This window comes from Podarcis filfolensis, assembly GCF_964270895.1.
Source record: "Podarcis filfolensis genome assembly, chromosome: 5".
In the NCBI taxonomy this organism is placed as follows: Eukaryota; Metazoa; Chordata; class Lepidosauria; order Squamata; family Lacertidae; genus Podarcis; species Podarcis filfolensis.
Genome location: NC_139608.1, coordinates 88,896,256 through 88,916,513, shown reverse-complemented (window position 1 = coordinate 88,916,513; position 20,258 = coordinate 88,896,256). Strand labels below are relative to the sequence as shown.

General features: G+C 45.5%; 2 protein-coding genes and 1 long non-coding RNA gene across 4 annotated transcripts in view; 1 reads left to right on the top strand and 2 right to left on the bottom strand.

The window, feature by feature from the left end:
• ERICH6B (glutamate rich 6B) overlaps positions 1-18,818 on the top strand; it is a 30,615-nt gene extending 11,797 nt beyond the window's left edge. For both annotated transcript variants that reach the window (XM_083615686.1, XM_083615685.1), the window contains exons 7-16: positions 458-514; positions 2,854-2,885; positions 4,372-4,485; positions 6,240-6,397; positions 9,883-9,950; positions 11,137-11,258; positions 11,806-11,894; positions 13,424-13,576; positions 16,612-16,840; positions 18,505-18,818. In XM_083615686.1, the coding sequence (XP_083471812.1) occupies positions 458-514; positions 2,854-2,885; positions 4,372-4,485; positions 6,240-6,397; positions 9,883-9,950; positions 11,137-11,258; positions 11,806-11,894; positions 13,424-13,576; positions 16,612-16,840; positions 18,505-18,735 (1,253 nt within the window). In that variant the 3' untranslated portion in view covers positions 18,736-18,818. The remainder of the gene's footprint in view (positions 1-457; positions 515-2,853; positions 2,886-4,371; positions 4,486-6,239; positions 6,398-9,882; positions 9,951-11,136; positions 11,259-11,805; positions 11,895-13,423; positions 13,577-16,611; positions 16,841-18,504) is intronic.
• On the bottom strand, positions 777-4,455 carry LOC310763606. Its single transcript, XR_014548711.1, has 3 exons — positions 4,353-4,455; positions 3,041-3,121; positions 777-2,628 (listed from the first exon to the last, which is right to left on the bottom strand). It is a non-coding gene; the product is annotated as an uncharacterized lncRNA (long non-coding RNA).
• A 408-nt stretch (positions 18,819-19,226) lies between the features above and the next one.
• CHUK (component of inhibitor of nuclear factor kappa B kinase complex) overlaps positions 19,227-20,258 on the bottom strand; it is a 30,919-nt gene continuing 29,887 nt past the window's right edge. Inside the window, exon 21 of the mRNA XM_083615615.1 lies at positions 19,227-20,119. Coding sequence (XP_083471741.1) covers positions 20,093-20,119 — 27 coding nt within the window. The 3' untranslated portion in view covers positions 19,227-20,092. The remainder of the gene's footprint in view (positions 20,120-20,258) is intronic.

Below are 20,258 nucleotides of genomic sequence, written 5' to 3'. Positions count from 1 at the left end.
GCCCTATAGAGCGAAAAATACGGTAAATCTTTCAGGGAAACTCTGGAGCGACATACTGACCCAACTGAATGCATTCTCCTAGTTCATGTTAGCCACCTGGTAACGGGTGTCAGTGTTTTGTGTGTGTGGATAAACTATCACAGATCAACCAAAGAGAGAATGTCTGCAGAGCTTCATGTCACCTCAAACATAATGCTCTTCAATGGAGTCAGTTTTACACATTCATCTACAAGATATCAAGTGTTGGTTAAGGTAGAGATGTCAATGAGTGCAGAGTGGCTGATAAAGAGGTCTGTTGACTCAGGGTCTTGCTTCTGCTTGCAATCAACATAACAGTTTGCCGGGGGGGGGGGGGAGGCAGGAGGCAAATTGTTGATGGGGATTTTTTTCATTTAAGAAGCTTGAGGTTCAGTTTCAGAAGGCCACAAAAGTCTTTGTTTGTGTGTTTGTTCCACAGAGCTAATAGTTCGCAGCATATTAGAAAAACAAAATGTCGCTGAAGTGGTCAGTGAAGGTACGCCTTGTACACAGATAAGGTTTTAAGGCATCTCATCAGCCACAGGTTGAACTATTTGATACAGAAATAAGGTTGTAAGGTATCGTATTCCATTCAACTACCACCTTCACACATGGGTGGCACTGTGGGTTAAACCACAGAGCCTAGGACTTGCCGATCAGAAGGTCGGCGGTTTGAATCCCTGTGACAGGGTGAGCTCCCATTGCTCGGTCCCTGTTCCTGCCAACCTAGCAGTTCAAAAGCATGTCAGTTCAAGTAGATAAACAGGTACTGCTCCGGCAGGAAGGTAAACAGTGTTTCCGTGCACTGCTCTGGTTTCGCCAGAAGCGGCTTAGTCATGCTGGCCACATGACCCGGAAGCTGTATGCCGGCTCCCTCGACCAGTAAAGCGAGATGAGCGCCGCAACCCCAGAGTCCGCCATGACTGGACCTAATGGTCAGGGGCCCCTTTACCTTTACCTTACCACTTTCACAGAGAAGGTTCTGAAAGGTCTAAAAATGGACATCAGGTAGCAAGAATGAGAAAGAATTCTGCAAACTACTGTGTGCTGGAGTAGACAGCCATGTTGCTGGTGGGACCTTTCAACATGGTGGTTTATTATGGGCTGGATGCCATTTACGCTTTGAAGTTTAGTTTCCATTTTTGTAGCACCCACATGGCATAGTAATCATCAAGATGCCAGCTTGTGCTTTTTCTTCTCTTAATTAACAGGTGGCTTCCGTTGCCGCAATCCTATTTCTCTTTGCTCCTCCCATGGGCAAATTTGTGAAAAACCAGTAATAATACAGAATAAATGTTTGGGCCTGGTTAGGGCTCTGAGTTATACTGTGTGCTATTGTAAACAAAAATTGCCCTTTTCCCTTATGGGGTATCCAAGAGCCCATATAGAGTCCTTACATAGGTTTCCTATTGGTAGGAGAAAATAACAGAGGCCAACCAGAGAATATTGAGAAGCAAAGCAGCTAGTAAGCTTGATCTCTATTGATGTGTTGCAACAGGGTGCTCCCCTCACCTGCAGGAAAGGAGGAGGACTCAGAACAATGGCGTGCAAGGCCTTATAAAGACTTTTGAAATTGCCACCCTGTAAATCAAGACCACCCCAGGAACATCATACATACATCACAGAAGGGGTGTAACCTAAGACCACCGCTCAGATACATCATACCTACATCACAGAAAAGGCGGTCTTAAAACAGAAATTTGAATGTTGTTTATCTCCTGTCTGGCAGGTTACTTGATTGGATTGCCTGGCCAATCTTTTGTAATGATAAATACTTAGTTCCTGGGCATGTCACAGGCTCACACCCTATTCATATCTTAAATGTGCCCTTAAGACAGGATTTGTGAGGAAAGAGACAGTGGGGAGGTTTCCCACTTTGACCTTGCAGAGAAAACATTTGCTCAGTTTAGGAATCAAAATGGTTCCAGGTCGGTCTTCCTGTGCTGATCTATGTCCGTGCTTGGTTGGTACGCTTATGAACATTACCATATATCTAAGACCTCAGAATTCCTATCACAGTGCACACACAGAAGTCTTCCTGTAAATTATGATGATTTATCCCTTCCAGTCTTCCCCAGCTGATGTTCAAAAGGGTTAAGGCGTTCACTGTCAAACCCAAGACCCTGAACTGTAGGCTGAGACCACACAGTAGCCAAATATAGCCCAAGAGAGCCGAGGCAACTGGTTTATAACAAGGCAATTTCCCACATATTTGCACAGAGGTATAGTAGGTGTTCTTGTTTAAGATTGCTTACGGTAGCAGCAAAATGAGAATTCCGATACCCAATAAGATAGAGCAGGTCAATAAAGATTTTAGGAACATTTGGTGAAATATGTATACCAGCCGTACCTTGGTTTTTGAACAGCTTAGTTCTCGGAACGTTTTGGCTCCTGAACACCGCAAAACCGGAAAGTGACCGTTCCGGTTTGCGAACTATTTTTGGAAGCCGAATGGGGCTTCCGCGATTTCTGATTGGCTGCAGGAGCTTCCTGCAGCCAATCAGAAGCCGCAATTTGGTTTCCGAATGTTGTGGAAGTTGAACGGACTTCCGGAATGGATTCCATTCAACTTCCAAGGTATGACTGTACTTCACCACCACTCTTTGACACCTACAAAGAGAATATGTTGGGAAGTTTGGTCTTCTATATATCTGAAAAGGGCTCCTCTATGTCCCATGCCTATCATTCAGCTTGGTTTGCACCAAGCACCTTGCATTTTGAACAAAGAAGCAAACCTAACAAAAGCTTTTTGCCAAGGATTAACTTTGTTTTCCATCTTTGTATATTTACCCCCTTCTAAAATATTTCTGATGCGTTTGCTTGGAAACGTCAAAGAGAGTTCTGAAGATCACGAGTCAGATATTGAGGTGAGATCACGTACAGCTGGGACCAAAAGTATTGTAGTTCATCTCTTTGTAGGGGTTTGTTTTGTACAATTGACATCTTTGGTCACATATAACAATCTACCTGTGGGGAATGTATAGTGCTATTTTTCTAGAAAAAAAGAGGTGCCTGAACTCACCGTGAACACCTCCCTCGTTCTCTTAGAATGGCAATGGCGCCCACCTGAGAGGTGCTGGAACTGAGTTTCTGTGAGTTCTCCCTGGGGAAAAAAAAGCCCTGGAAATGTAGATTTTGACTACTGGAGACAATATTTTAGAGAGAGGAGGATGGCAAGAACCAAGGATTACACAAACACTCTTTAGGCACAATAGTTCGCACCTAACTGACACAGCCACTCTCCTGCAGATATGAATTCCCATCCATCCACAGCAGTTTTCTGCTCATTTTAAAACTGTTTCCCCACAGTTCTAAATATTTGTTTAAATGAAAGCAAATGTTTTCGGGGAGCAAAAGTCAATCCCATTGTATTGGATGAGTGGTTCATTTGTCCTGGTCTGGAATCACAGAAGGGGCCTCCTCATGGAAAAGTGATTTGACTCTGAGCCTAAACCACATTCATATACATCAGGCATATCCTTGGGTCGGTATAATCCTGCCCCTTTGGCAGTTTATTTCCTGGGGTAAAACTTCAACCCTCAACAATTTTGGGTTAAAATTGTAAAAAAAAGGTCAAGCTCAACAACTTGGGGGGGGGCGGTTCATTTCCTGGTAAAATCCTGAAAAAAGAGCTCAACAACTTCAATCCTTAAAAAAGCTCAACATCCCCTCACACACATTCACTTCATCAAATCTGGCCCTCTTTGAAAAAAGTTTGGGCACCCCGATATACATGTTTTCCTGTGTATAGCTAGGTTTGGTTTTTTAAATTTTTTTTTTAAAAAGTATTAATAAATTTTATTAGTATTTTCCACACAACAACAACACGAAAGATATCAAAAAATAACAATACACAACACACAAAAATCAACATTCGAAAACTAACAAAACAAAACAAAAACAAAACAAAACAAATCCATATCTTACAAGTTAATATTATAAACACTAAAACAACAACAACAAGACATTGACTTCCACCAATCCCACAGCACCTCCTTTATCTCTCATTGTGTCTTCCTGTTTTCCTGTTTTCTTTATCACCTCTATCCTAACATCTAAATATAAATCCTTCTTTCATATCCTTTCACTTCACAAGGTTCTTCCAGACTCAGCCAGATTTCTGCCCTCAAACCTTGACTTTTGAGGTATTCATTTAGGCACTCCCATTCTTTTTTTACTTCACTTTTTGGTTTTTGTCTTGTTATGTCTGTCAATTTGGCTAATTCTAAGTATTCCGAGAGCTTACATAGCAACTCTCCCCTAGTGGGTAACTGATTCCCTTTCCAGTACTGGAAAGTGTATAGCTAGTTTAGTTTGAGAAGCCATTTGCTTACCCCTCCACCTCTTTTTCAGGATCATTCTGAAACCGATCTTTGCCTTCTCGGTTGCTGTGAGTTTTGCGCCACGGCACTGAACCCTTTACCAACAGCAGAATACCTGGATGAGAGGCCAGAGAAAATGGAATGTGTGAGTATTGTTCTCATTTTCAAAACAAACAACAACAACTTCACTTCTGAAAGTGGAATACTTCCCAGAAAAAAGTATGTGCCCTGGTGGTTTCCTTTGGAGCAGGAGGAGAAGCAGGTGTCAGTGGGAAGAGACCCAGTCAGCTTCCTTCCCTCCCCTCCCTTCTAACCCCAGTGGGGCTGAGATCAACCCCCACTGGGGTGGCCGTACCCAGCTGCCCTTTGTTTGCAGTTTCTCTGCCCTTTCTTTAGAAGCGAGCCCAGAGATCTCTGTTCTGTGAGCATCAGGGATGCAGGACATATTGTCTGATAATAGCCTTTCCAACTTGTGCTAACAAGTTCACAATTTAGCAGAGTAACATTCCCCCTTTTAAACTTGCAGCGGATGCGTTTGCTCAGGCTCGCTAAAGCCTCTATAATAACTGTTCTGGTACGTGTGTGCGTCTTATGGAGCGAATGCAGGGGGAGGCAGGCAGGAAAAGCCTCCAAGAGGCACACAAGCTCCGTGCGGCTCTTGCGGGCTTTTCCCCAGGAGGGAGAAGGGACTGATGCGGCCAGTCAGTCCCTTCTCCCTCCTCGTAGAAAAGCCCGCAGGAGCCGTGCGCTCCTTAAAGAGTGCGCGGCTCCTGCAGGCTTTTCTATGAGGTGGGAGAATTCCCCCACCTCCGGCAAAAGCACTGCTCTTTGGGGCTGGGGGGGATAATTTTTTTTTCTTGATTTCCCCCTCTAAAAACTAGGTGCGCCTTATGGTCAGGTGCACCTTATGGAGCGAAAAATACGGTAACTGAACAACCAGAGCAGGCCATTTTGGCACCTGAGGCAAACCACAAAATGGTGTCCTCTCTCCCTAACACGGAAGAAGGGGGGAGTGAAGCTCTACATCAGGAACAAGGAGGGGAATAAAGATCTGAACTGAGATCTGCTGTCCCCGCAGATCCTGCCGCCTGAGGCAGCCACCTGGCCTTGCTTCATGGGTGGGCCGGCCCCGACAACAGCAATGTTCTTCTGCCCAGTCTTTTTTGAGCATTTGTTCTCATTTGTTTCCAGAGAGGTTCTGCAACAATGAGCACTGCTCCTGATTTAATTGTGTGGCGCCTGTATATTTCCCTGTTAATCATTTGTTGATCCCACACTTTTCAGTGCATCTCTCCATCACTTTTCTACCCACAAAAAAGGCCACTAAAGAACTTGTTCTGCTAAGGCGGAATCTGAATTTTTGGTATGTGCTTGAATTTGTTCCTGCAAAATATGGGAAACCCAGAGGTGACGCAAAAGAGCTAAACAAAGCTAGGTAAAGGGACCCCTGACCATTGGGTCCAGTCGCGGACGACACTGCAGTTGTGGCGCTCATCTCGCTTTATTGGCCAAGGGAGCCGGCGTACAGCTTCCGGGTCATGTGGCCAGCATGACTAAGCCGCTTCTGGCGAACCAGAGCAGCGCACGGAAATGCCGTTTACCTTCCCGCCGGAGCGGTACCTATTTATCTACTTGCACTTTGACATGCTTTCAAACTGCTAGGTTGGCAGGAGCAGGGACTGAGCAACGGGAGCTCACCCCGTCGCAGGGATTTGAACTACCGACCTTCTGATCGGCAAGTCCTAGGCTCTGTACTTTAACCCACAGCACCACCTGCGTCCCCCCAAACAAAGCTAAGAACTAGCAAATTTGGGATCTAGGATAAAATAGCCCGTAAATGAGAAAAACTTGATAGCGGCTTCCATTAAAGTGATTTTCAGATTACTGGGTTTTGTATAGCTTATGTGTTGCAGGACATACAAGGACATTTTCCAATGTGTAGTTCAGGAGCTCATAGAAAACAGCCGCGAAGGAAGTACAATCGACATCACTCCTCACCGACACCAATCGGAAGGCTCTTGGCTAGAGAACAAGACTAAAAGGACACTGATAAAAGAGTGAGTGATTTTGGAGATGACTTCTTCAGTTCTCAAACTACCCAGAGACTTCCCGCTTTATTTTCTGATTGCTAAATATGACAGGCCTGTGAAAACGGTCTTGAGAGGAGTTTGATCTGGCAGTCTACCATATTCCAAATAGTGAAAATCCAAACAAAGTTGTTGAGCTGTTGAACATCTCTCCCCCTCCCCCCCAAAAAATTGTTTTAGGCCTTTCCTTTGTTTGTTTCTTTTTTTTAAATAGCCCTACTAGTCATACATCCGGGTTTTCCTGGACATTTTGCTGATTCAGCAAAAATGCACCCGGATGCCATTTTGCTGAGCGATTTCTGGACTTGTCTGTGAAAACCCGGACGTATGGCAGCCCCTATCTACAATGGAATAAGACTCACAACCGGAAAGCAACTTTCCAATGTAGAATTTATAGCCATTAAAAAAAAGAAAAGAATCCAGGACTTTTATTCACTCCCAAGAAGAATCCATCTTAAACTGTCATTTTGAGCACTTCCAGTGTACGGAATAAATGCTTCAGCCTTGACAGACAAAAATAAGGGGCTCATAGTGTCTCCTGACATCTGTTCCCTTGCCAACATGTTTGTTACGGAGAAAAATCCAAAGTAGGCAGATGCTTATGTAACCGTTCAACCCTAGTAATATATAGATTTCTCCTCATTTTTTTGTATTGTGCTACCCCTCCATCTTGGCTTTTTCAGCACATGGAACTGCTTTCTAAATATCATATAACCATAGTGTTGTAGAGTTAGAAGGGACCCCAAGGGTCATCTAGTCCAGGCATGGCCAAACATGGCCCTCCAGATGTTTTGGGACTACAATTCCCATCATCCCTGATCACTGGTCTTGTTAGCTAAGGATGATGGGAGTTGTAGTCCCAAAACTGCTGGAGGGCCAAGTTTGGCCATGCCTGATCTAGTCCAACCCCCTATAATGAAGGAATCTTAACTAAAGCATCCATGACAGATGACCATCCAACCACTGCTTAAAACCCTCCAAGGAAGGAGAGTCCACAATGTCCCAAGGGAGACCGTTCCACTGCCAAACAGCTCTTACTGTCAGGAAAGTTTTCCTGATGTTTAGTCGGAATCTCCTTTCTTGTAACTTGAAGCCATTCTTTCGATTCCTATCCTCCAGAGCTTGTTCCCTCTTCCATGTGACAGCCCTTAAGATATCTGAAGAAGGCTATCATATCTCCTCTCAGTCTCCTCTTTTCCAGGCTAAACATACCCGCTTCCTTCAAGTGCTTCTCCTAAGGCAGGGGTCCTCAAACTAAGGCTCGTGGGCCGGATAAGACCCAAAAGACTTGTTTATCCGGCCCGTGGCAACCCCCACTGCCCACTCCCGCCGCCCACTCTTGCGCGGCTGCCCACTTCTGGGTCGGAGGAGCACTGTTAAAAAAAGTCCTCTATTTTAGATTGTTTGGGAACCGGTGAGAGAGATACATCCTCTGGGTCCCTGTAGCGTTCACTAGCAGCCATAGCGTCGCCGTGGAGAGTAAACAAGGAGAGGTTTCCCCAACCAAAAAAGAGAGAAAAAATAGAAAGTGCTCAGTTTGTTCAATTTAAGAGCTTCTCCGTGTGGAGACTGCCAGGAGTTTCAGGAACAAAGTATAGAAGGGAGCTGGCGGTTAATAGCTAGCAGCTGGTGGCCTTCCAAGGATGCTTCACAGAACTTGCCCAAGATGTTTCTCATAGCATAGACAAGAAGGTGCTGTTAGAATCTCAGTAGGTTGGTAAGTTTAAAAGTAGAGAAGTAAAAAAGGAAAAAGTACTTCCCTGGGTGGCAGTCAGCGCCAGTGGCGTAGCGTGGGGGGTGCAGGGGGGGCTGGCCGCACCGGGCGCAACATCTGGGGGTTAGGGGGCGCAAATCCACGGGTTAGGGGGCGCAAATTACTTGCCTTGCCCCGGGTGCTGACAACCCACGCTACGCCACTGGTCAGCGCTAATTACAGTCCTGTTATCTGCGGAGCTCCGAAGGCTGCTTGCTAAGCCGTCGCCATCTTGGGTCTCATCCCGGAGGAGCACTGGAAATAGCTTGTGCGCATGCGCACATGTTATTTGCGCATGCGCAAGCGTTATTTCCGGTGCAGATCCGGGTTGGTGGAGGCCCGTGCACATGCGCACAACCTATTTCCGGTGCTCCTCCGACTCAGAAGTGCGCCGGAAATAGGGTGTGGGCACGCGCTCCCCTGCCCTCCGGTCCGGTGCACGATTGGCACTGGAGACACCGGCCCGAGGCGCGGTAAGTTTGCTGACCCCATCCTAAGGCTTGGCTTCTATACCCTTTATCTCCTTGGTTGCTGTCCTCTGCACACGTTTCAGCTTGTCAACATCCTTCCTAAATTGCAGTGCCCAGAAGTGGACACAGTACTCCACGTGTGGTCTGACCAAGGCAGAACAGAGTGGTATTATCTCCTTCCTTGATCTAGACACTATACCTCTGTTGATGTCACTGCGTGCATTGACAGCTGTGGGTCCTGAAGGCTGACAGCCTGAAAATGATCAACATGCAGCAGCAACTGTCCACAAGCAATGCAGTTTGCTTACCCAGCCACCCCTCAAGCACGCTGCATGGAGGAGGAGGAGGAGGATGAGGATGATAATAATTTATACCCTGCCCATCTGGCTGGGTTTCCCCGGCCACTCTGGGCAGCTTCCAACAGAATATTAAAATACAATAGTCTATTAAACATTAAAAGCTTCCCTAAAGAGGGCTGCCTTCAGATGTCTTCTAAAAGTCTGGTACAGTGGTACCTCAGGTTAAGTACTTAATTCGTTCCGGAGGTCCGTTCTTAACCTGAAACTGTTCTTAACCTGAAGCACCACTTTAGCTAATGGGGCCTCCCGCTGCCGCCGTGCCGCCAGAGCACAATTTCTGTTCTCATCCTAAAGCAAAGTTCTTAAACTGAAGCACTATTTCTGGGTCTGCGGAGTCTGTAACCTGAAGCGTATGTAACCTGAAGCGTATGTAACCTGAGGTACCACTATATTTCCTTGACATCTGATAGGAGGGCGTTCCACAGGGCAGGTGCCACTACTGAGAAGGCCCTCTGCCTGGTTCCCTGTAACCTCGTTTCTCGCAGCGAGGGAACCACCAGAAGGCCCTCGGCGCTGGACCTCAGTGTCTGGGCAGAACAATGGGGGTGGAGACGCTCCTTCAGGTATACTGGACCGAGGCCATTTATGGCTTTAAAGGTCAGCACCAATAAAACCCCAGTATCAAGTTCTCCTGCTCCAGTGCCTGAGTTTAGGGATCTGCACTTTCCTTCTAGTTAAGGAAAAGCAAATCAGGTTCCAGCTCGTGAACTCAAGTTTGCTTTGTTTTTTCCCCACACGTACCTTCTCCCGGCTGTTTTCCCTGCCTATCCACTGCACAATGTTCACGTGGACGTAGCGTGTAAAACCTTGGCTCTGTGCCTGGCATTCTTTGCAATCTTAAGGGTTTTTACTTTCTGCATCTCTCTCTCCTAGGATTGAAGACAAAGGGGGCATTGATCAGTACAGGGACGTCTTTGAGCAATATATAAAGTTTGGGCCGTGTGAGTACAAGCCTCTCATTGGTTGCAGAATCCGGGGAATCTAGTCTCCCCACCCCTGCCCTTCTGCCATTCCCTCCAGCTCCTGAGTGCCAGTGTGGTGTAGTGGTTAAGAGCGGTAGTCTCGTAATCTAGGGAACCGGGTTTGCGTCTCCGCTCCTCCACATATAGCTGCTGGGTGACCTTGAGCCAGTCACACTTCTTTGAAGTCTCTCAGCCCCACTCACCTCACCGTGTGTTTGTTGTGGGGGAGGAAGGGAAAGGATAATGTTAGCCACTTTGAGACTCCTTAAAGGGAGTGAAAGGCGGGATATCAAATCCAAACTCTTCTTCTTCTTCTCTTCTACCAAAGAGTTTCTCCCAAAATCCGTGAAACAAGTCCTGCTACATTCTCCCTGCTGAAATTAACTCCCAAACTGAAACCTTAAAGAAGTGGGACAAAGCAGACCCACCAGGGAAGGTGTAAGTGGGAACAGTGTGGGCTGCAGGTAGGTAGATACAGTGAGGGGGGGAAAGTATTTGATCCCCTGCTAAATTTGCTCGTTTGCCCTCTGACAAAGAAATGACCAGTCCATCATTTTAATGGTAGGTTTATTGCAGCTGTGAGAGACAGAATAACAACAGGAAAACCCCCAGAAACCCAGGAGACAAAAGTCAGAGATTGATGCGCATTATAAGGAGTGAAAGAAGTATTTGACCCCCTGTCAATCAGCCAGATGTCAGGCTACCTGGTATCTTCACTGTTTGTAAGGAGAGCTAAGATTAGAGGCACCTGCTGTAATGGAGAGGTCTTACCTGCAATCCCAGCTTGTTACAGTACCTGTACAAAAGACACCTGTCAACAGAAGTTATCAATCCACCATGACCAAGGCCAAAGAGCTGTCCAACGATGTCAGGGACACGATTGCAGACCTGCACAAGGCTGGACTGGGCTACAAGAGGGAGATGGTTTTCCTGTTGTTATTCTGCCTCTCACAGCTACAATAAACCTACCATTAAAATTATGGACTGATCATTTCTTCGTCAGAGGGCAAACGGGCAAATTTAGCAGGGGATCAAATACTTTTCCCCCTCACTGTAGATATAGATAGATAGACAGACAGACAGACAGACACATACATACATACAGTAAGCATTATATACTGAAATTCCAAATTGTTTGAACACTCTCCTTCTAAAACTGTTTCAGGTATGAAACTCAGATTCAAATTATCAGATTATCCACCCAAACCCAAAAAAGTCCGTAAGAAAGCTCCAGAGCCCAAGGAAATACTGACTTTAGATTTGGAGTTCAAAGCTGAACAGTTAAAGGTATGTAGTTATCCTAATTTATTGGGGCTCTCTTGTGTACAGGGGCACCTCTTCCAAGTCCCTTTGTGATGCTCAATTAGCTCTGGGGCTCGTTGAGCCTCCGAGTCCGAATCCCAGGCCAGCACACCTCTCTCTCCTTCATTCATCCCCACATCCATATCTCCCTCCCTTCATCCATCCATTCACAACACACACCCAGCAGCAGCACCCCGTCTTCTGAGCACCCTAATCCAGCCAGCTACACTTTTCTTGTCTACAACTGCCTACCTTTGGCTCTTCTCGTTACATAACACAAGCAGGCAACTACACACGTATTTGTTTGTACAGCGTTGAATTTCAACTTGTCTATGATCCGGTGGCCTTCAGGCTAGATTACTGCAATACATTGTCCACAGGGCTGCCCTTGAAGACTGTTCAGGAACTACAGCTGATGCAGAGAGCATACAAAATAATTTCCAGAATTATTTCCACTGGCTACCAATGAGTTTCCAGAATTGATAAATAACCATGCTCTTATCTTCTCCCTTTTCTCCCGCTTTCCCCTTAGATTTGCCATTCTACCAAGCCTGTGAAAAGATATTATTCTGATGGGAAGATATTCTATCTACTTTTCCCAGATGGAACCGGCCAAGTTTAATATCCGACAATAACAATCATAAAGCCAGATTAAGAATGGTTGACGCCTTTGGAGCTGTACAAAGTTGGCAGTAAGGTGGGGTGGGGATGGGAAGATGTGCGGCTGTTTATAGTACAAAAAAGGCATCCGGCAGGCTGTAGGACACTATGGCTCCTTCTGCATCTTCCCAACAACCATGTGAACTATCTTAGGCTGAGAGCTTATGACTGACCCAAGAGAGGATGTGAGCAAACACAGTCCATTAAAATGTGAAACTGGATTCATGGCTCCCACCTGCTACAGGTGTGTGGGTGTCTACAACGTCCTGAAGATTCACCTGCAGAATTTTCTGTATGTGCATCCGCACAGAGATCATAATGAACGAGAAACTGTCTCAGGCGTATCAGAGAGGGTAGCCTTTCTGGATTATTTGAAAAAATATATTTAGCAACCAAATGAAACTGCAGGCAGGGTTTGAAATTTGAGCAACAGGAAGAAATGATAATATATGAAATAGAGGAATACATATATTAGATGAAATTTGTGATGCAATAGAGCAGGGGTCAGCAAACTAAGGCCCGGGGGCCGGATCTGGCCCAGTTGCCTTCTGGATCCGGCCCGTGGACGGTCCGGGAATTGCCGCGTGGATCGGCGTGGGGATTCTGTTCGTTCGGGCTGCGCCATTTTTTCCCTGCGCCAATCCATTCCCCCCTCTCCCTCACACACACCGTGGTGGCGCCTCCTCCCTCCCTCCTCCTAGTTTCTCCCCGCCCTGCCTAGAGGAGGAAGGGTGCTGGGATGAGCTGGCTGAACCCCATTTTTAGCAGCCCCCTCTCTGGAGCCAGCCCTTTTGCGCCGCTCATCGTCCCTCTGCCACTGCCATCGACAGCCCCTGCCGCTAGCAAGGCACAGGTAAGCTGCTTCCTTTTATTAAAAATGCATCTGTGGGAACTTTGTGGGGCCTGCCTGGCGTGCTGTGTCCCTTTTATTTTTATTTAAAATGCATCTGTTGGGATCTTTGTGGGGCCACCCCCCCCTCAAAATATAGTCCCCCCTCCAAGGTATGAGGGACAGTGGACCGGCCCCCCTGCTGAAAATGTTTGCTAATCCCTGTAATAGTGGAATTTGCATTTGGTGAAAATTGTGATATTTTACAGCATATAAAAGGGATGGGTATAAAAACAGCATGGAAGGGAAGGTGGGAAGTCAAAATTATAAGAGAAATGTGTAACAAATTGAAATTATCTGCTTAAGGTTATGAAAATCTAATGAAAATCTTTAACGTTTTAAAAAAAGAGAGAATCCTTTCGGGAAGGAACAAAGTCTCTTAGTAAACCAAAAACATTTTGGCATCTTGACTCAAGGGATCGCACCGAAAGGATCCAATCCTCTGAGACTCTGGGGGTGGAAAATGTGTTTACTAGTAAGTCTGCGCGTAATTTATACGTAACAAGCTTTGAGTGAAGAATATTAACAAAGCAGAAAATGTTTGAAAATTAAAAAGGAACCGCCAATGTGAAAACACTCCTTTTCCTTAGCTATTAATCAGTTACCCATCAGGTAATGTTGCTATCCTCATTAGCTATGTAAAAGAATTTCAGTTCACATACATCGTTCTAAAGGACAACCTATCATACGAAATGCAGGCTTGCTTTGCAAACCAGGGCTTTGCAGTATGCTACCACCATAACGGGAAGATCTGGTAAGTGGAAAGGAAGCATTCAGACATTTTTCTATGAAATTGGGGAAAGTCTAGGCCACAGGTAGGCCAACTAAGGCCTGGGGGCTGGACCCGGCCCAATCGCTTTCTAAATCTGGCCTGCAGATGGTCAGGGAATCAGCATGTTTTTACATGAGTAGAATGTGTGCTTTTATTTAAAATGCATCTCTGGGTTATTTGTGGGGCCTGCCTGGTGTTTTTACATGAGCAGAATGTGTACTTTTATTTAGAAAGCATCTCTGGATTATTTGTGGGGCATAGAAATCCGTTCATTCCCCTCCCCACCAAAAAATATAGTCCGGCCCCCCACAAGGTCTGAGGGACAGTGGACTGGCCCCCTGCTGGAAAAGTTTGCTGACCCCTGGTCTAGGCCAGGGCTTCCCAAAATTACCGTATTTTTCGCTCGATAAGACGCACCAGACCACAAGATGCACCTAGTTTTTGGAGGAGGAAAACAAGAAAAAAAATATTCTGAATCTCAGAAGCCACAACAGCAAGAGGGATCGCTGTGCAGTGAAAGCAGCAATCTCTCTTGCTGTTCTGGCTTCTGGGATAGCTGCGCAGCCTGCATTCGCTCCATAAGACGCACACACATTTCCCCTTACTTTTTAGGAGGGGAAAAGTGAGTCTTATAGAGCAAAAAATACGGTGTGTTTGGACTACAATTCCCACCATCCCTGACCACCGGTCCTGCTAGCTAGGGATGATGGGACTTGTAGTCCCAAAAAACAGCTGGTGGCCCAAGTTTGGGAAACCCCGGTCTAGGTTTTTGTAGGATAACTTATTTAACTGTAACGGCCTAAGCTGGGAAAAGGCGTTCCTGGCTACTGTTGATCCCTTTGCTTGAATAGGCAGCACTTAGTCCAGAAAAGCTTCCAAACTGCCAATGTGGTCCTTCAGGTGGGATGCAGCCCTGTCCAGAACAGGTAGCACTTCCCTGCCCTGGATCCTGTTCCCTTATCGCAGTACCTTCTTTTTCAGGATTAATCTTCAGTTTGTTCATCTTATTCCATCACCAAACTGCTTGCAGGCAGCTTTGTTCAGGAGTTGTACAGCCTCCCCGGGATTTGTATGTAGAAAACAGAGGATAAATGTCTGCATGCAGACATTTTTAAAATGTTAAGTGGGTTTCACCTATGCAGCCCCATCAGCGGAAGCCATGCAAAAGGACTTTAATTCGTGCAATGGAACTTCTCCCCCCCCCTTTCCCCTGCCCAAAATTGGCTTGGGTCTGTGCGTGAGGAGAACCCCCAAAGCACAGGGCGAGGAGAGGGGAGCAGTATTCCTTCCATCATGAAGGAGTGTCTTCACTCCCATTGTTCAGCCCAGACACCAAGGTCCAGCGCCGATGGCCTTCTGGTCGTTCCCTCCCTGTGAGAAGTGAAGTTACAGGGAACCAAGCAGAGGGCCTTCTCGGTGGTGGCACCCTCCCTGTGGAATGCCCTCCTGTCAGGTGTCAAGGAGATAAATAACTATACAACTTTTAGAAGACATCTGAAGGCAGCCCTGTTTAGGGAAGTTTTTAATATTTAATGTTTTATTGTGTTTTTATATTTGTTGGAAGCCGCCCAGAGTAGCTGGGGCAACCCAGTCAGATGGGTGGGGTTTAAATATTTATTACAGTTGTACCTCGGCTTACATACGCTTCAGGTTACAAACTCTGCTAACCCAGAAATAGTACCTCAGGTTAAGAACTTTGCTTCAGTATGAGAACAGAAATCGTGCAGTGGCGGCACAGCAGCAGCAGGAGGCCCCATTAGCTAAAGTGGTGCTTCAGGTTAAGAACAGGTTCAGGTTAAGAACGGACCTCCAGAACGAATTAAGTTCTTAACTCGAAGTACCACTGTATTATTATTATTAATACTACTACTACTAAGTGCTTGCACAGACAGAATGTTTGTAATAGCGTGACACTGTATTCCACCCTGTGTACGCTAGCAAAGTTGTGAGGCAGCAAAAAGTTTGTAGAGTCATACCTCGAATGGAATCTGTTCTGGAAGTCCGTTTAACTTCCAAAACGTTCGGAAACCAAGGCACGGCTTCCAATTGGCTGCAGGAAGCTCCAGCAGCCAATCGGAACCCATGCCAGATGTTCGGGTTCCAAAGAACGTTTGCAAACTGGAACACTCACAATGTTCGACTCGCAAGGCTTCCAAGGTACAACTTGGAAATAAAATATATTGAGTGGATCCATTGCGGCAGTTGCTGCACAGTGAGAAACATAGTAAAGGTAAAGGGACCCCTGACCATTAGGTCCAGTCGTGACTGACTCTGGGGTTGTGGCGTTCATCTCGCTTTACTGGCCGAGGGAGCCGGCGTGCAGCTTCCGGGTCATGTGGCCAGCATGGCTAAGCCGCTTCTGGCAAACCAAAGCAGCGCACGGAAACGCTGTTTACCTTCCCGCCAGAGCGGTTCCTATTTATCTACTTGTACTTTGACGTGCTTTTGAACTGCTAGGTTGGCAGGAGCAGGGACCGAGCAACGGCAGCTCACCCCGTCGCGGGGATTTGAACCGCCGACCTTCTGATTGGCAAATCCTAGGCTCTGTGGTTTAACCCACAGCGCCACCCGCGTCCCTGTGAGAAACATACACTATACCTATTAATAAGGTATATTGGAGAGATTAGGCTTGCCTTCTGTTCTGCTGCCTCTCACAGATTGCAAAACCTTCCTTTTGGAGATGATTAAAGACAGGGGAGAAGCAAACGCTTTAAAACTACACTTTTAACCAGCTCAAAGCCATTACGTCTCTCCTCCTTTGTCTCCTGCCAAAGGATTCAGTCCTTGCTATTTTCTGTCCAGCGATAAACGACGACCCCCAACACTTTTAAGATCATAGACCAGCTTAAGTCTTCACGGAGAGGACTGCCTTCGGGAACGGGATAAGGAAGGGTTCAACAAACCCTCACACCACGGGACTAATGGTTGTTGAGTTTTGCACTTGTTGTTCCTCCATCAGAAATCAAAGAGTTTATTCCAATGTCTTTTGTTTCATTCCCTCCCCGCCCCCCAAACAGGTTGAATCTAGACCTCTGCCTTGGCTCGTACTTTGACTGGAAGGGAGTTCGGAAGAAACACTGGAATTGGTGGGACAACAGCAGCCACATCCATGCACCTCCTTTCCAACCCATCTACATTCAATTGAATCTTTACATCCAGGTTAAAATTGAAGCCCAGGACCAGATTTTCCTAACGTTTACTAATAATCACGACTGCCTTCAGCTGAATGTGGGTGCCAAGCTGAAAGTGAGTGCCTGTGGCATTCTCATTCACACGCCTGTGGCGGGGAATCTTAAGCTGTGCTCTCTCTGTTAGAAATGTTTGCCAACTTTCGCTGAACTCCAAACGTGGTTCGTGAACTGAAATCCAAAGAATTTTAGCAACGAGCCACTTTTGGAGTTTAGCAAAAGTTGGCTAAAAAGCGCCCCTCTTTAAGACTGTGCAAGTTCATAATTGGAGGTAGAACCTTTCTTTTTAACAAAAACCCAATACTTTTATATAGATACAATAAAAACACAGCGGGGGGGGGGGGGAGAAATAGAGAATAAATAAAAATAGAAAAGATGTTAAAAGGGAAAAACAGAAAAATACGATTCAGATTTATTTTTTTTAATGCTTCCCTAAGTAAAAGCTTTACATAAGAAAGTAAGAATTTTCTTACCATACGTTCCTCTTCTTGGGAAAAGCAGTAGGTATTGTAGATGTTTCAATATTACCCTCTAACCAGGAAAGGAGGCGAGGAAAAACACTGCTAGCTAAACAACTTCACTGAGAGTTAATCCAGAAGGTGGAATAAGGTGGATGGATATTAAGCCTAACCTAACTCAAGGGTTTGTGGTGGGGATGACATAGGAGGGATAGAGACCCATGAATGTCATTTTGGGCTCCTTACAGGAAAGGTGGAATGGACATGAACGTGATACTGATAAATAAGGAATAATCAAAATATGAAGTCTCTTTCCAGCCTGCCTGCCTCTGTTTTTCTAACTGGGGGAAGGGAGCCAGGTGTGGACTCAATAAAAAAAGCCCAAGCTAAATTAGTAAATTAGACACAAACTGGATATTCAGGCCTACAAACATTGAACTTTACATGTAAGTCCCTAGTCCTTTCTAGGCAGGGAGATGCATGTTGCAAGTAAAAATGGTGTGGACTGGGTTAAATCCTCTTTCCTTGTCATGAGCCAGGACTGGACTGAAGAAAAGGGGAGCTGCTCCTTTGTGCAGCTGTATCGCATGCTGCCTTTCCTTACCCGGAATGCCATCCTGGTTAAACCTGCATGTCCCCCCAACTCTGGGCTGAAGCTGGCACTGAAACCAGATCCAAAGCTTCTGAACTCTCTTGCACTGAACCGGACCTTGCATTTCTAGCAAAGGAGACCCGGGAAGCACCTTCATACTTGCAGCCTTTACTTAGAATTATGATGAAAGCTAACATGACAAAAGAATTCTGTATCTGGCCCTTTTACATCACATTCTGTACTTACGACTTTCATAAGCGAACAGAGGAATCTACATTCAGAATCCTCCCCTTCTTTTAGAATCGTACAAGGCTCTAAATCTAGGAGTGTTTCCAGATCAAAATACAGCCATACCTCCACTTACGTTTCTCTCCGGTTATGTAAACTTCAGGATACGCAAGCGGCAAACCTGGAAGTATATTTCCGGGGTTTTGCCGTGCGCACATAAGCAAAGGGGTAGAGTGCTTCTGCGCATGCGTTCTACCGCCGCGCTTGCGTGCACAGAAGCGGTCTCTCCGGTTGCGAAAACCTCGGGATCCGGCCAGACCTCTGGAATGCATCCCGTCCGCAACTGGAAGTACCATTGTACAGTAGTGGAATCTGCCTAGAATCTCTATGTAATTGCAGTCTTGGTTTTTTCAGTTTGTGGATCTTAAATTTGGATTTTTGTAGCCGAAAGATCCAGACATGCTGAAGTTTCTTCGGAGACCTGCATCCTCAGGACAGCTAGTTGGCTCAGAGATTCTACCGATAAGGAGGCTCTTAGCCAGCATGCAGAATCTACTGAAAGAGCTGTGTCTCGTTCCACCTGAAGAAACCAAATACTTCTATTTCCTCGTGTCAGACATGTATGACCATGTACATCGCCAACAGAAAATGAGAATTCGATCTATACAAAGATGACTGCATACCTGTTATTTAGGGACAGCTGCTGAGCTACTTCCATGTTAAAACAAGTAAACTTGACTTCAGTCATTGTAAGCTTACCTTGTTGGCTGTAGTGTGTACCAAGTTCTGTACAAAACACATCTGAGATTGCAAAAACATATACAAGCTGCATAGCCCGTTCAACTGTTTGAGTAATCGTACAATTTGAATTATATAGGTAGGAACATTTATTTGCTGGCATGGGGGAACAGAGTTGCAAAAAGAACAGCGGTCCGGTGCCTTGTCACAGGACTCTATTTCTGAAAAACACACCTACATATAAGTATTTGAAATAAGTTGTAGTTTTCATAATAAACTTAGGGGTGACTTCCAGAAATCAAAGGGGTGCTATCGGCCCCAAAACTGTTGATTTTTCCAAAAGGGCAGCTTTCTTCCAAAGTTATACTGGGGAACTGTTATATGTTGTTAAAGTTCCAACGCAATGACAAAAGAGCTAGCAAAACCCATTGCTGATTAGGATCATTTTATTCATTTATTTATTTTTACATTTGTAACCCACCCTAGTTAGGTTGAAGTCAGGTAATACAAAAAGCAACATATTTAAAAATAGATGATATATAATCAAAATATTCCATGTTACAGGGATGGTGGACCTGTGGCCTTTCACATACAATGTTGGACTACAACTCCCATCTTCTCAAACAATTGGCTAGGACTGATGGGGTTGGAAGTACATCTGAAGGGCAATAGATTCCCCACCCATGCTGAAAGAATATCAATCATTTTTTAAGGAACCAGAGAGAAAAGGGGGAACCAATTCTTGAACCATGTTACAAACTATTTACAGACTTTTCCATATCTTCTCTCTAGTTCCCTCCTTAGTAGAATTCAGTAAGTACATGTAGGGCAATTTGTATCATTTCTTTGTACATTTCATTTCATTACATTGCACTATATGCCCCCATGACTCCATCAGGACTATACATTTTAGTGTGAAAAGCTGGGGCAGCCAACTTTCCAAGAAGTTCCAGCAGGAATGGACAAATACAGCATGGCAATGTCTGACAAGGTCTCAATTAATGAAAAAGAAAGAGGAATTCTGAAGATAATCAGCAAACCTTGATGTTTGTTGCAAAGGGGGTGTAAGGCCGCTGACTGACTACAGCAGCTGCAGAACTCTATTAAGAGGGTTGGAGCCACTCAAACCTGGATTTAGAACAACGATTTAGCAGGTATGTATGAAAATGCCATCCTCAACTGCAAGGTTCTCAGGCAGTGGCAGTTGCATTTAGGAGGTGATCATAAATCCAGGATGGGACAGATGCGCACAGAGCACATCTGCAAATTCTCCAAGTTCTGTTCACACACTTAGCTAATTTAGCCAGTTCCAATCGAGACTCTGCAAAAGAAAGCAGGACAACAATCAGCTGTGCTCCCTTGTAAAAAGCAGTGAACAAGAGCAAGATGAGCAAGGGACACAAACTGATAACCGAGGAGACTTCTCAGGTTGCCACTTAACATGGATGAATGATGAATGA